The sequence below is a fragment of the Schistocerca americana genome, chromosome 10 (genome assembly GCF_021461395.2).
Source record: "Schistocerca americana isolate TAMUIC-IGC-003095 chromosome 10, iqSchAmer2.1, whole genome shotgun sequence".
Lineage (NCBI taxonomy): Eukaryota > Metazoa > Arthropoda > Insecta > Orthoptera > Acrididae > Schistocerca > Schistocerca americana.
The window spans coordinates 169,179,551-169,192,734 of NC_060128.1; the positions used below are offsets into that span (position 1 = coordinate 169,179,551).

The 13,184-nt window shown below is 39.2% G+C and overlaps 1 protein-coding gene across 1 annotated transcript in view; it reads left to right on the forward strand.

Annotated features, from left to right (window-relative positions):
• The window catches only part of LOC124552531 (carbonic anhydrase 2-like), a 208,014-nt gene extending 202,908 nt beyond the window's left edge, over nt 1-5,106 (forward strand). Inside the window, exon 7 of the mRNA XM_047126845.1 lies at nt 3,417-5,106. Coding sequence (XP_046982801.1) covers nt 3,417-3,611 — 195 coding nt within the window. The 3' untranslated portion in view covers nt 3,612-5,106. The remainder of the gene's footprint in view (nt 1-3,416) is intronic.
• Nucleotides 5,107-13,184: the final 8,078 nt, after the last annotated feature.

The following is a 13,184-nucleotide window of genomic DNA, read 5'->3' on the forward strand; positions in this document are numbered from 1 at the left end:
TTCATAATTGCTCTCATCACTAAACCATCAAATAGATCCATCTTAAGTTCGCAAAAATCAAAAATTAGATCAAACTGACAGTAACTTATGCACGGTCCAGTCACATTAATGTGACCACTGACTGTGTTCGACGGCAATGTATAATGAACACTGACATACGACAGATGGCAGCACTTGCTGTGGAGGATATATAAAATGCATCAGAGGACACAAGAAACTGTGCAGTAGTTGTAATTCAGAAACAGTGCAATTTACCTGTCATCCAAGAGGGCATTATCTTGGCTTTCAGACCAAGGGTGGAAGCATTTCTGAAACAGCAGTCTGCAAAATGTTCATGTGCCACTGTAGTTGAAACATAGCATGCATGGCAAAATTGTGCTATCCAAAACTGGCATCGAGGCAAATTTGGTGCATCACAGACTACAGACAGCAGGGATGAACAATAGCTGCAGAGGAATGTGTACAGGCAAACCAATAGTGTCACCTCTATGACAGTGAGTGAACATTGTTGCGTATGGGTCTCTGTAGCAAGCACCTCATTCATTCACCCATGCTGACTGCTGTTCATCAGCAACAAAGGCCTGAGTTTGCATATCAGTATGACAAATCGATGTCCACTGAGTGATGACAGGTAGTCTTTTCAGATGAATAACATTTTATGCTCCATTGGATAAATTTCACGCTCCATTGGATAAATGGCCATTGGCGTGAAACATCTGAAAGCACACAAGGAGGAAGTGTTATGGTCTGGAGAATGTTCTTGTGGCATTCCCTGGGTGATCATGTCATCGTGAAAGGCCCAATGGATCAGCACTGCTACGCATCTATCACTGGGGACCAGGTCCATCCCTACATGTAATTTATCTTTCCTCACAATGAAGGCATCTATCAGCAGGACAGTGCAATGTGTCACACAGCTTACAGTGTAAGTGTGCAGTTCAAAGAACACCAAGTTGAGTTTGCCATACTTCCCTGGCCACCAAACACTCCAGATTTAATCCCAATCAAGAATCTGTGGGACCACTTCAATCGGGCTGTTCACACTGTCGATACTCATCTCAAACCCAAACACAGCTGGCCATGGCACTGGAGTCAGCATGGCTCCATTTCCCTTTTGGTTTGAGCTGCTGGAGATGGTGGTAATGTGTGTGTACACGGTGTGCTTGCTTGAGTGTTGTGTGTTTGTTTTTGTTTCTGAATTCGTGATTTCCTGTCAGGAACGTTGCAGTTCGTAGTAACAGACGACAAATCATCGAGTAAAACTGAAGTGATATCAGGTGTTCTCCAGGGAAGCGTCCTGGGACCTCTGGTGTTCCTGATCTATATAAATGACCTGGGTGACAATCTGAGCAGTTCTCTTAGGTTGTTCGCAGATGATGCTGTAATTTACCATCTAGTAAGGTCATCCGAAGACCAGTATCAGTTGCAAAGCGATTTAGAAAAGATTGCTGTATGGTGTGGCAGGTGACAGTTGACGCTAAATAATGAAAAATGTGAGGTGATCCACATGAGTTCCAAAACAAATCCGTTGGAATTCAATTACTCGATAAATAGTACAATTCTCAAGGCTGTCAACTCAACTAAGTACCTGGGTGTAAAAATTACGAACAACTTCAGTTGGAAAGACCACATAGATAATATTGTGGGCAAGGCGAGCCAAAGGTTGCGTTTCATTGGCAGGACACTTAGAAGATGCAACAAGTCCACTAAAGCGACAGCTTACACTACACTCGTTCGTCCTCTGTTAGAATATTGCCGTGCGGTGTGAGATCCTTACCAGGTGGGTTTGACGGAGGAAATCGAAAGGGTGCAAAAAAGGGCAGCTCATTTTTTTTTATCACGTAATAGGGGAGAGAGTGTGGCAGATATGATACGCAAGTTGGGATGGAAGTCATTAAAGCAAAGACGTTTTTTGTCGCGGTGAGATCTATTTACGAAATTTCAGTCATCAACTTTCTCTTCCAAATACGAAAATATTTTTTTGAGCCGAACCTACATAGGTAGGAATGATCATCAAAATAAAATAAGAGAAATCAGAGCTCGAACAGAAAGGTTTAGGTGTTCGTTTTTCCCGTGCACTGTTCGGGAGTGGAATGGTAGGGAGATAGTATGATTGTGCCAGAATGAGATTTTCACTCTGCAGCGGAGTGTGCGCTGATATGAAACTCCCTGGTGGATTAAAACTGTGTGCTGGACTGAGACTCGAACTCGGGACCTTTGCCTTACGTGGGCAAGTGCTCTACCAACTGCAGAAGTAAAGCTGTGATGACGGGGTGTGAATCATGCTTGGGTAGCTCAGTTGCCAGAGCACTTGTCCGCAAAGGCAAAAGGTCCCGAGTTCGAGTCTCGGTCTGGCACACAGTTTTAATCTGCCAGGAAGTTTCATATCAGCGCGCACTCCGCTGCAGAGTGAAAATCTCATTCTGGAAACATCCTCCAGGCTGTGGCTAAGCCATGTCTCCGCAATATCCTTTCTTTCAGGAGTGCTAGTTCTGCAAGGTTTGCAGAAGAGCTTCTGTAAAGTTTGGAAGGTAGGAGACAAGGTACTGGCAGAAGTAAAGCTGTGAGGATGGGGCATGAATCGTGCTTGGGTAGCTCAGTTGGTAGAGCACTTGCCAGCGAAAGGCAAAGGTCCCGAGTTCGAGTCTCGGCCCGGCACACAGTTTTAATCTGCCAGGAAGTTCTAGTATGATTGTGGTTTGATGAACCCTCTGCCAAGCACTTAAATGTGAATTGCAGAGTAATCATGTAGATGTAGATGTAGATGTAGATGAAGAAAGCTTTGGCCAAAAGTTAAACATGTAAAGGTCTTTTCATTGTGCATGTCTGCAACTCAATCTGTCATCTTTGTGGTGAGTAGCAATCTAGGTTTTTTTCTGGCATTCATTACTTTTTTCACCTCTAGCATTGTTTATTAATGTAAAAAATGCTAGATTCCTGCATATTTTGGACTCCACATTAAACTGTAGGCCCCCAATAGCTGGATGAGTAAACCAGTTTGAAAGTAGATAAGGGCATGCCATATGCAACAGGACCACGTCCATGTTTTTGCTCTTGATTTCAGTTGTGCCACAACACCAAAAAAGTAAAAATATTTTCGTTAAAGTTAAGAGGGCTAAATCAGCCAGTCATTCAGACTGTTGCCTCTGCAAATACTAAAAAGGTTGCTACCCCTGTTTAAGAACCCTAAGTTAGTCTGACCTAAACACAGATACCTCACCAATCTGGTTGCACATGTGGCAGAGTTAATTATGCTGTTGAGACACACAAGCCACCCCATTGCAACAGGGTCACAGTTCATGGGAAAAGACAAATACTGTGGAATTATATGACTCCTTTTCTCGGATTCTTTTATGCCAAGTTGCCACAACCTACTTGGATGTAAAGCAAGGTTCTGATTGAGATGTCTGTCACAGGTGGATGTGTTCCGTAAGATGAAGTCCGAAGACGGCCTGCTGACGCACAATTTCCGGCCGGTACAGCCTCTGGGAGACAGGGCAGTGCTCTTCAACGTGGGGAATCTTCCCCCTGCGGTGGCCCCTCGGGCCCCAACCACATCTTTTCAGACGCTGCTGACTGCCCTGTTCACTCTGCTCTGGAGGCACCACTAGTGTCCACTGTCTGCAGGTGTGCTGTCAGTCATTTAGTTATCTACAGGCAGGGAAACATGATGCTGGGGTCACCACTGCACCCTTCTGATCACTCTCGAGTGTCTTGTAAAGATGACTTCCGTCCTTTGAGGAAGGTGTTGATGGTGACAGCCAAATGTGTGGAATGACCCTTGTCAGAAATATAACAGAAGAGAGAAGGAATACAGTACAAATGCACAATTTTTGTATGCCGACAAATGAATGCAGTTGCTCTCTTGTACACGTTGTGAACAGCATTTCCTTATACAGTACCTATTCTCATATGCAAGTATGTATGATGATACAAACATTTGTATATTATCTTCTAATGTACTTATTAATAAGCTCACCATTTCACACTTTTATAATATGTTCATTATGAACACAACTACATAAATGCCAGTATCTGCATATACCATTGGCATGAATTTGTTACAGCCACCATATCTACAGTTAAAAATTGTCTAATGTAACATCCAGTGTACAAAGATAGCTATTTAACAAATCATTTCTCTTGATAAAATCTGGAACTCTTTAACCAGATGCCTAACTTTTCTGTTTGATCAGAAAGTTGTGATAATCATCTCACAGTATGCCATTCCTGTATCATTTCTTTATTTATTTTTGTATTTATTTAAGACAGAAACATTCTGTTAATAAAATGCAGTTTTCATTCACAAAATATTATTCTTCTGTTTTAGCCCAATGCACTCCATTCTCAAGGAATACATAGTACATAAACTGCAGAGATGTAATGTCAAAAAATGACAATCACCATCATTTGCCCTTGACATGTTCATCTTTTGCACCGGTGAAAAACTTCTGCATTAGCACTTACACATTAAAATGTTTTGTTATTTAAGGTGTGAAGTGCAAATGTGGAAGTTTTTCTTGATGCAGAAGACACATTTCACAGTAAAATGAAGGTGATGAACTGAAGCATATGTAATACCAAAAAATCAATGGAGTTCCTGAGAATTGAGTTGTAGGTCAGGATCATGTTGCAATGAAGTGGGGAAATAAAATACTATGACTAGAGTATTTCTAATTAATAAATTAGTCAGCAACAATCCCTGACAAAATATTTGTTAATAATGTATTTATTTGCTGTATGTTGTGTAGATTATGCTGAATGTAAATGTAATTCTCACAAACTTGAAAACAATTTTCCATCAAGTTGTGTGCTTGTATGTGTTAGCTTTACATTGAGCAAATGGAATACATGACACTACAAATCCTTTCAAAAAAAATATTTATCTGCCATTTAAACCTATATGCTGAAGACATGTGGAATATTAAATTATACATTATTACATACAATACAAAAAATTAAGCAGGTTCATAAAGATAATGGGAGTGTTTAAACTGACACTCATGTATAAATTTACTAATATTTATGTGATTACGTATAGAGTAAGTAATATGTGTATTGGATGACATGGGAAAACAATGTGAAATAAAAGTATTATTTATTGTATATTAAATCAAGTTCTCAACTTATCTATAGTACCTCAAAATACCTAGCTTTGTGCTCTTGTCACAGTAAATGTTTGTTTCAGTACGTCAGTTACAGTATACACACCGGAAAAAAGAAATCTACTATTTGTACAGGGTGACACAGAAAAACAGGAACATTTCCAAAATCCAATAAAACTAGAAGTGATGAAGGAAAGAAATTGCATTCGTAGTAATTGAAACTTTATAACTTTGCCATTTATGAAACTTTGATGGTATTTATCATTTTTTTAAAATTTCATCCTTTAGATGGTGTCCTCCTGTATGAATACATTCGTGAAATCTGTTGTTGAGATTCCTCATAGACCGATGCAACAGCTCAGCTGGGATACTGTGTGAACTGCACCTCGAATTGTCTGTTTAACTTGGTTGTGTAGACTTTGCTCTTTAGGTAGCCCCACAAGAAAAAAAATCATGAATGGATAAATCTGGCAATCAAGGGGGCCAGGGAATGTTACCGAATTGTGACATCACACAGCTGCCACACAATTCACACATATGCCATTGACTGCTGTGCAGTGTGTAACATCGCTCCATCCTGTTGAAACCAGGCTTCTTGAATGTTTGGAAAGTTGTTCAATGCAGGTGTAACGAAAGTTTGTAACATCTCCATGTAATGATCGGCATTGACAGTTATTGACACAATGGCAATCCATTTGTGATTTTTTCTTGTGTGGCTACCTCAAGAGCAAAGTCTACATGACTCAACCTAGAACCCTGGATGAGTTAAAATGGAGAATTCAGGATGCAATTGACAGTGTCTCAGCTGAGATGTTGCAGCAGACAATGAGGAATCTCAACAGCAGACTTCACGAATGTATTCGTACAGGAGGACACCATCTGAAGAACATAATTTTCAAAAAATGGTAATTTTTTGAAATTTCTATGAATGCAATTTCTTTCCTTATCACTTCTAGTTTTATTGGATTGTGGAAATGTTCCTGTTTTTCTGTGTCAACCTGTACATCACAGTGTCATGGTGCCACTTGTGATAAAATTCTATTCAGCTTGCCACACACTACATAAACAAGGATATCAGGTGTGGTCAGCTGATGTGTTGCAGATTGATTGCTTCAGATGGAAACTGCTTTTTCATCATAACCTAAATTCTACACAATAAAAATTTGTTCTCATGCAACATAACAGTTAAAGAGTCAGCCATTATACAAAATGGCGTGATATTATTTGTTTATTTTCACACTGATCTTTTTATTTATATTTATTTGAAGTTTTTGTATTTGATTTCTTTTTTAAAAATTATCTCCAGCTTTACCAACTAGTACTGGCAGCCAGAATCATCTTTTATCCACAGTGGCATAACAAGTGTGTGGGAAATGCTTTGATCCCACTTTTCCTGCAAAACCTGATATGAGAAAACTGCTCATCTTAATTCTGATACTATTTTTAAAAGCCCTTTTGAAGCAGCTGATGTATTTCAATCGCAACAAGTGGTCAAAATACCTCAATTCTGGCAGCTAGTTTCACTATAGACAATGTTTTAATACTTATTTATTGATTAAAACTTCAATAAAGACCCATCAACAGCTTTCTTAATATAATGCTTAGATGAGGTCCAATTACAGTTCTGTAATCCTCTGATCAGACAGAATCATATAATATACAGCATAACAGCACTAGATTTTTCTTATTTTTCATTTTTCTGTTATTAGATGTTTTTAACCCTTTCAACCCGGTTCAGCCAAAACATTACAAACATAATCAGCATGGTTTCAGAAAACATCATTCTTGTGCAATGCAGCTAGCTCTTTATTTGCACGAAGTAATGGCCACTATCAACAGGGGATCTCAAGTTGATTCTGTATTTCTAGATTTCCGGAAAGCTTTTGACACCGTTCCTCACAAGCGACTTCTAATCAAGCTGTGGGCCTATGGGGTATTGTCTCAGTTGTGCAACTGGATTCGTGATTTCCTGTCAGGAAGGTCACAGTTCGTAGTAATAGATGACAAATCATCGAGTAAAACTGAAGTGATATCAGGTGTTCCCCAGGAAAGCGTCCTGGGACCTCTGCTGTTCCTGATCTATATAAATGACCTGGGTGACAATCTGAGCAGTTCTCTTAGGTTGTTCGTAGATGATGCTGTAATTTACTGTCTACTAAGGTCATCCGAAGACCAGTATCAGTTGCAAAGCGATTTAGAAAAGATTGCTGCATGGTGTGGCAGGTGGCAGTTGACGCTAAATAATGAAAAGTGTGAGGTGATCCACACGAGTTCCAAAACAAATCCGTTGGAATTCAATTACTCGATAAATAGTACAATTCTCAAGGCTGTCAACTCAACTAAGTACCTGGGTGTAAAAATTACGAACAACTTCAGTTGGAAAGACCACATAGATAATATTGTGGGCAAGGCAAGCCAAAGGTTGCGTTTCATTGGCAGGACACTTAGAAGATGCAACAAGTCCACTAAAGAGACAGCTTACACTACACTCGTTCATCCTCTGTTAGAATATTGCTGTGCGGTGTCGGATCCTTACCAGGTGGGATTGACGGAGAACATCGAAAGGTTGCAAAAAAGGGCAGCTCATTTTATATTATCACGTAATAGGGGAGAGAGTGAGGCAGATATGATACGCTAGTTGGGATGGAAGTCATTAAAGCAAAGACGTTTTTCGTCACGGCGAGATCTATATACAAAATTTCAGTCACCAACTTTCTCTTCCGAATGCGAAATATTTTTTTGAGCCCAACCTACATAGGTAGGAATGATCATCAAAATAAAATAACAGAAATCAGAGCTCGAACAGAAAGGTTTAGGTGTTCGTTTTTCCCGCACGCTGTTTGGGAGTGGAATGGTAGGGAGATAGTATGATTGTGGTTCGATGAACCCTCTGCCAAGCACTTAAATGTGAATTGCAGAGTAATCATGTAGATGTAGATGTAGTTTGCATGCTACTGGAACCAGCAATTTGTGAAGAATTCCCAGTGATATTTGGTGCACTGCACTATCTGTCTTATTAACCATCAACGTAACTTAAATTTCTCCAAGATGGTGCTGCACTGTTTTTTCCTAGGATGCCTACTGAGGCAGATGGCTATTTGAGTCATTCAGTACATTGACCTCATGTTGTTTACATGCAGAACTATAATAAGCCAATTATTCAAATTGTTTACATGTCATTTATAATGTTAACAAGATCATCCCAGACATGCACATGAAGACGTGGACCTGCAGCCCTAGACACCAAATGAATACAAGATAAGAATACCTACATGAGTTGTGGATTTGGATGTAGCTGTTGCTGTTGTTGTTGTTGTTGTTGTTGTTGTTGTCTTTAGTCCAAAGACTGGTTTGATGCAGCTTTCCATGCTACTCTATCCTGTGCAAGCATCTTCGTCTCCAAATCACTACTGCAACCTACATCCCTCTGAATGTGCTTACCGTATTAATCTCTTGGTTTCCCTCTTTGATTTTTACTCCCCACACTTCCATCCAAAACTGAATTGGTGATACCTTTATGTCTCAGAATACATCCTACCAAGTGATCCCCTCTTTTGGTCAAGTTGTGCCACAAATTTCTTGTCTCCCCAATTCTATTCAGTACTTCCTCATTAATTATGTTATCTACACATATAATATTCAGCATTCTTATGTAGCATCACATTTCGAAAGTTTCTATCCTATTCTTGTCTAAACTGTTTATCATCCATATTTTGCTTCCATACATGATTACCCTCCAGACAAATACATTCAGAAAATACTTCCTAATGTATTGCGTCTATATTTGATGTCAACAAATTTCTCTTCTTCAGAAACCCTTTTCTTGCCATTGTCAGTCTACATTTTGTATCCTCTCTGCTTCAGCCATCATTAGTTATTTTGCTGCCCAAATGGCAAAACTCATCTACTACTTTAAGTGCCTCATTTCCTAATCTAATTCCCTTCGCATCACCTGATTCAATTTGACAACATTCTGTTATTCTAGCTTTGCTTTTATTGATGTTCATCTTATATCATCCTTTCAAGGCACTGTCCATTATATTCAACTTCTCCTCCAAGTTCTTTGCTGTCTCTGACCCTTCTCAATCACTGTTTCCCTTTCATACCTCTTGACCCATCTGGCGTCTGTAAAAGTTGTAAATAGCTTTTGCTCCCTGTTACCTTCAGAATTTGAAAGAGAGTATTCCAGTCAACACTGTTCAATTATTCAATGCTCAGAGCAAAAGACAACATTGAAAATTTGTTAAAAATGAGCTCTGAAATCTCATTTCAATTGGTTTATCACATTTAATCCTTAGCCAGTGCTCGTGAACAAATTGTGCGCATTATCAACACAAGTCAGACATGGTGATGAAAGTGTCACTTCCAGGCTACAACATCAGCTCAGGCTCTTTTGTGGCCATTGGCATACACACAGCATCAGATGTATAAAGTTGCTGACGAATAGGTAAATCCTTTTCATGGGTATTGTGGACTGAAAGTCAATAACTGTAAAAGAAAAATATTACAAAAATTCTCCTACATTTGGTCAGCCCATCTCCCCTCTTTGTTTTATTTTTGAAATCACCCATTTGGCAGGCAGAATGTCAAACCAGAGATAACAGAGATCATAACAGCTTCTTTTTTCTGTCCTGAGAGTATGTTGGCTACGTTATAGTTACATGAAGGTACATGTACATCTGTATTTTGTGAATCACTTTGTGACAGGGCCCTTCTTATTGCACCATGGAGTAGGATTTCTTCTGGTACCATTCTTGGGTGTAACACTGGGAAAAAATTGTGGACCTGTTGTTAGTCTGACTAGATGTTCACTTAGAGCCAGGTTTTTGCAAGATATAAGACATCTTTCTTTGATAATCTACCATAATATTTTTCATTATTGCACCATCTCTCTTAGTATACACTCAATGTCACCATTAGTTGTACCTGATTCTACTGAGGAGCCAAAGAAAATGGTACAACTGTCTAATATTGCGTAGGGCCCCAATGAGCATGTAGAAGTGCCGCAACAGGACTCAACTAATGTCTGAAGTAGTGCTGGTGGGAACTGACACCATGAATCCTGTAGGGCTGTCGATAAGTCCGTAAGGGTATGGAGGGGTGAAGATCTCTTCTGAACAGCACGTTGCAAGGCATCCCAGATATGCTCAATAATGTTCATGTAATCCGTAGCAACTCTGGATGAGTGGGGTTTCACATTGTTCTGCTGGAATTGCCCAAGTCCGACAGAATTGACAATGGACACAAATGGATACAGGTGATCATACAGGATGCTTACATATGTGTCACCTGTCAGAGTTGTATCTACAAGTATCAGGTTTCCCATATCACTCCTACCCACACCATTACAGATCCTCCATCAGCTTGAACAGTACCCTGCTGACATGCAGGGTCAATGGATTCATGAGGTTGTCTCCATACCCGTACACGTCCATCCACTTGATACAATTTGAAACGAGACTCGTCCGATCTGGCAACATATTTCCAGTCATCAATAGTCCAATGTTGAAGGGGCCAGGCGGACGTAAAGCTTTGTGTCATGCAGTCATGAATGCTACATGAGTGGGCCTTTGGCTCCAAAGTCCATATAGATGATGTTTTGTCAGTTTGCAAAAGGGGTGCACTTCTGTTACATTGAACGATTCTCTTCAGTCATCGTTGGTCACATTCTTGCAGGATATTTTTCCAGCTGCAGTGGTGACAGAGGTTTTATGTTTTATTGGATTCCTGATATTCACTGTACACTTGTGAAATGGTCATATGGGAAAAGCCCCACATCATCACTACCTTGGAGATGCTGTGACCCATTGCTCGTGTGCGGACAGTAAAACCGTGTTCATACTCACTTAAATCTTGATAACCTGCCATTGTAGGAGCAGTAACCAATCTAACAACTGTGCCAGTCACTTGCTGTCTTATATAGGCGTTGCTGACTGCAGTGCCATATTCGGTCGGTTTACATATCTCATTATTTGAATACACATGCCTGTACCAGTTTCTTTGGCACTTCAGTGTAAGTGTCTTCTAATCGATCTGTTTCACAGGCAGACTGCTGTTTCCCAATATCCAATTGGCTATAGCAGTATGACGCAACTCTCATAAATTCTTGAGAAAATCGACTTGGAGTTTTCCGTGTGTCTTTAATACCATAAACAAGGACTCTCTGGTAGAATGCTTCTTACCACATGGGTGTCCCAGGTTCAGTTCCCAGTTGTTGTAAAACTCTAAACAAAGGTGAATGTTCCATTAGTACGTCTGTGAACCATAAAATACATGAGGACAAAAAATCAATCTTTTATAAGATTTGTGATTAAGAACGTTATTTGCATTGAAAATTAGATTCATGTGTTTAATATGCAATTAGAAATAAGAAGACTCTTTCATAAAAATGACAATTAGATATTTGTTAATTAGTATATATTTGATAAATTTTATTATTGATGGCGTAGGTATTCAAATTGAACAGAAAAACAAAATAAAATCTCGAATGCAACTCAATCTAGCGATTACCAGTCCCAATAGCTACTGATTTTGTACTATGTATATGTATTTTACACTTCACGGAAACACTATTAGAAATTCACCTCTGTTTAGAAATTTGCATCGGCTGGGAATAGAACCCAGCAACCCTGAGTGGCAGGTGAGTGTTCTACCACACAAACCACACTGCCTGTCAAAAAAACAACCTTATTTTAGGGTATTAAAGACGGTCAATAAACATCAAAGTCTTATTTTCTTGAGAATTTTTGACAGTTGCATAGAACTAATTTTGTCTGATTGATATTTGAGTTCTGAACTTCACATACCACAAATATAAAAAAATTACATAAATCTGATTGCTGTGTGGTCTCCTTGTATGAACTACTACCATGAGGAAAAGTTAAGCACTTTCTGTGTTTTTCTCGCAACTGAAAGCCAACCAACTAACATGACATGTTGTATGCCAAAAACATCAACAGAGAAATTATTGCAATGAATTTAAAATAATAATGAAACCCACTGATGATGGTGCTATTCCACTGAAACTAATTTGTGAAGTAAGTAAATGAGAAGTGCTTGCAACAAGTTGGACCCACAATTCCATAATGTTTTCCACAAACACGAACCAACACAAGAGTTCAAGTTACAATAATTGTCATTATTATTTCTTGATATTAGTATGAGTATACTGACTTTAGTTGTAACTCACAGTACAGTCATAGAAACTACATTTTTTAGTGTGTGATTTGATATTTTATTGTTGTTGTTGTTGTTGTGGTCTTCAGTCTTGAGACTGGTTTGATGCAGCTCTCCATGCTACTCTATCCTGTGCAAGCTTTTTCATCTCCCAGTACCTACTGCAACCTACATCCTTCTGAATCTGCTTAGTGTATTCATCTCTTGGTCTCCCTCTATGATTTTTACCCTCCATGCTGCCCTCCAATACTAAATTGGTGATCCCTTGATGCCTCAGAACATGTCCTACCAACCGATCCCTTCTTCTAGTCAAGTTGTGCCACAAACTTCTCTTCTCCCCAATCCTATTCAATACTTCCCCATTAGTTATGTGATCTACCCACCTAATCTTCAGCATTCTTCTGTAGCACCACATTTCGAAAGCTTCTATTCTCTTCTTGTCTAAACTATTTATCATCCATGTTTCACTTCCATACATGGCTACACTCCATACAAATACTTTCAGAAACGACTTCCTGACACTTAAATCTATACTCGATGTTAACAAATTTCTCTTCTTCAGAAACGCTTTCCTTGCCATTGCCAGTCTACATTTTATATCCTCTCTACTTCGACCATCATCAGTTATTTTGCTCCCCAAATAGCAAAACTCCTTTACTACTTTAAGTGTCTCATTTCCTAATCCAATTCCCTCAGCATCACCCGACTTAATTAGACTACATTCCATTATCCTTGTTTTGCTTTTGTTGATGTTCATCTTATATCTTCCTTTCAAGACACTGTCCATTCCATTCAACTGCTCTTCCAAGTCCTTTGCTGTCTCTGACAGAATTACAATGTCATCGGCGAACCTCAAAGTTTTTATTTCTTCTCCATGAATTTTAATACCTACTCTGAATTTTT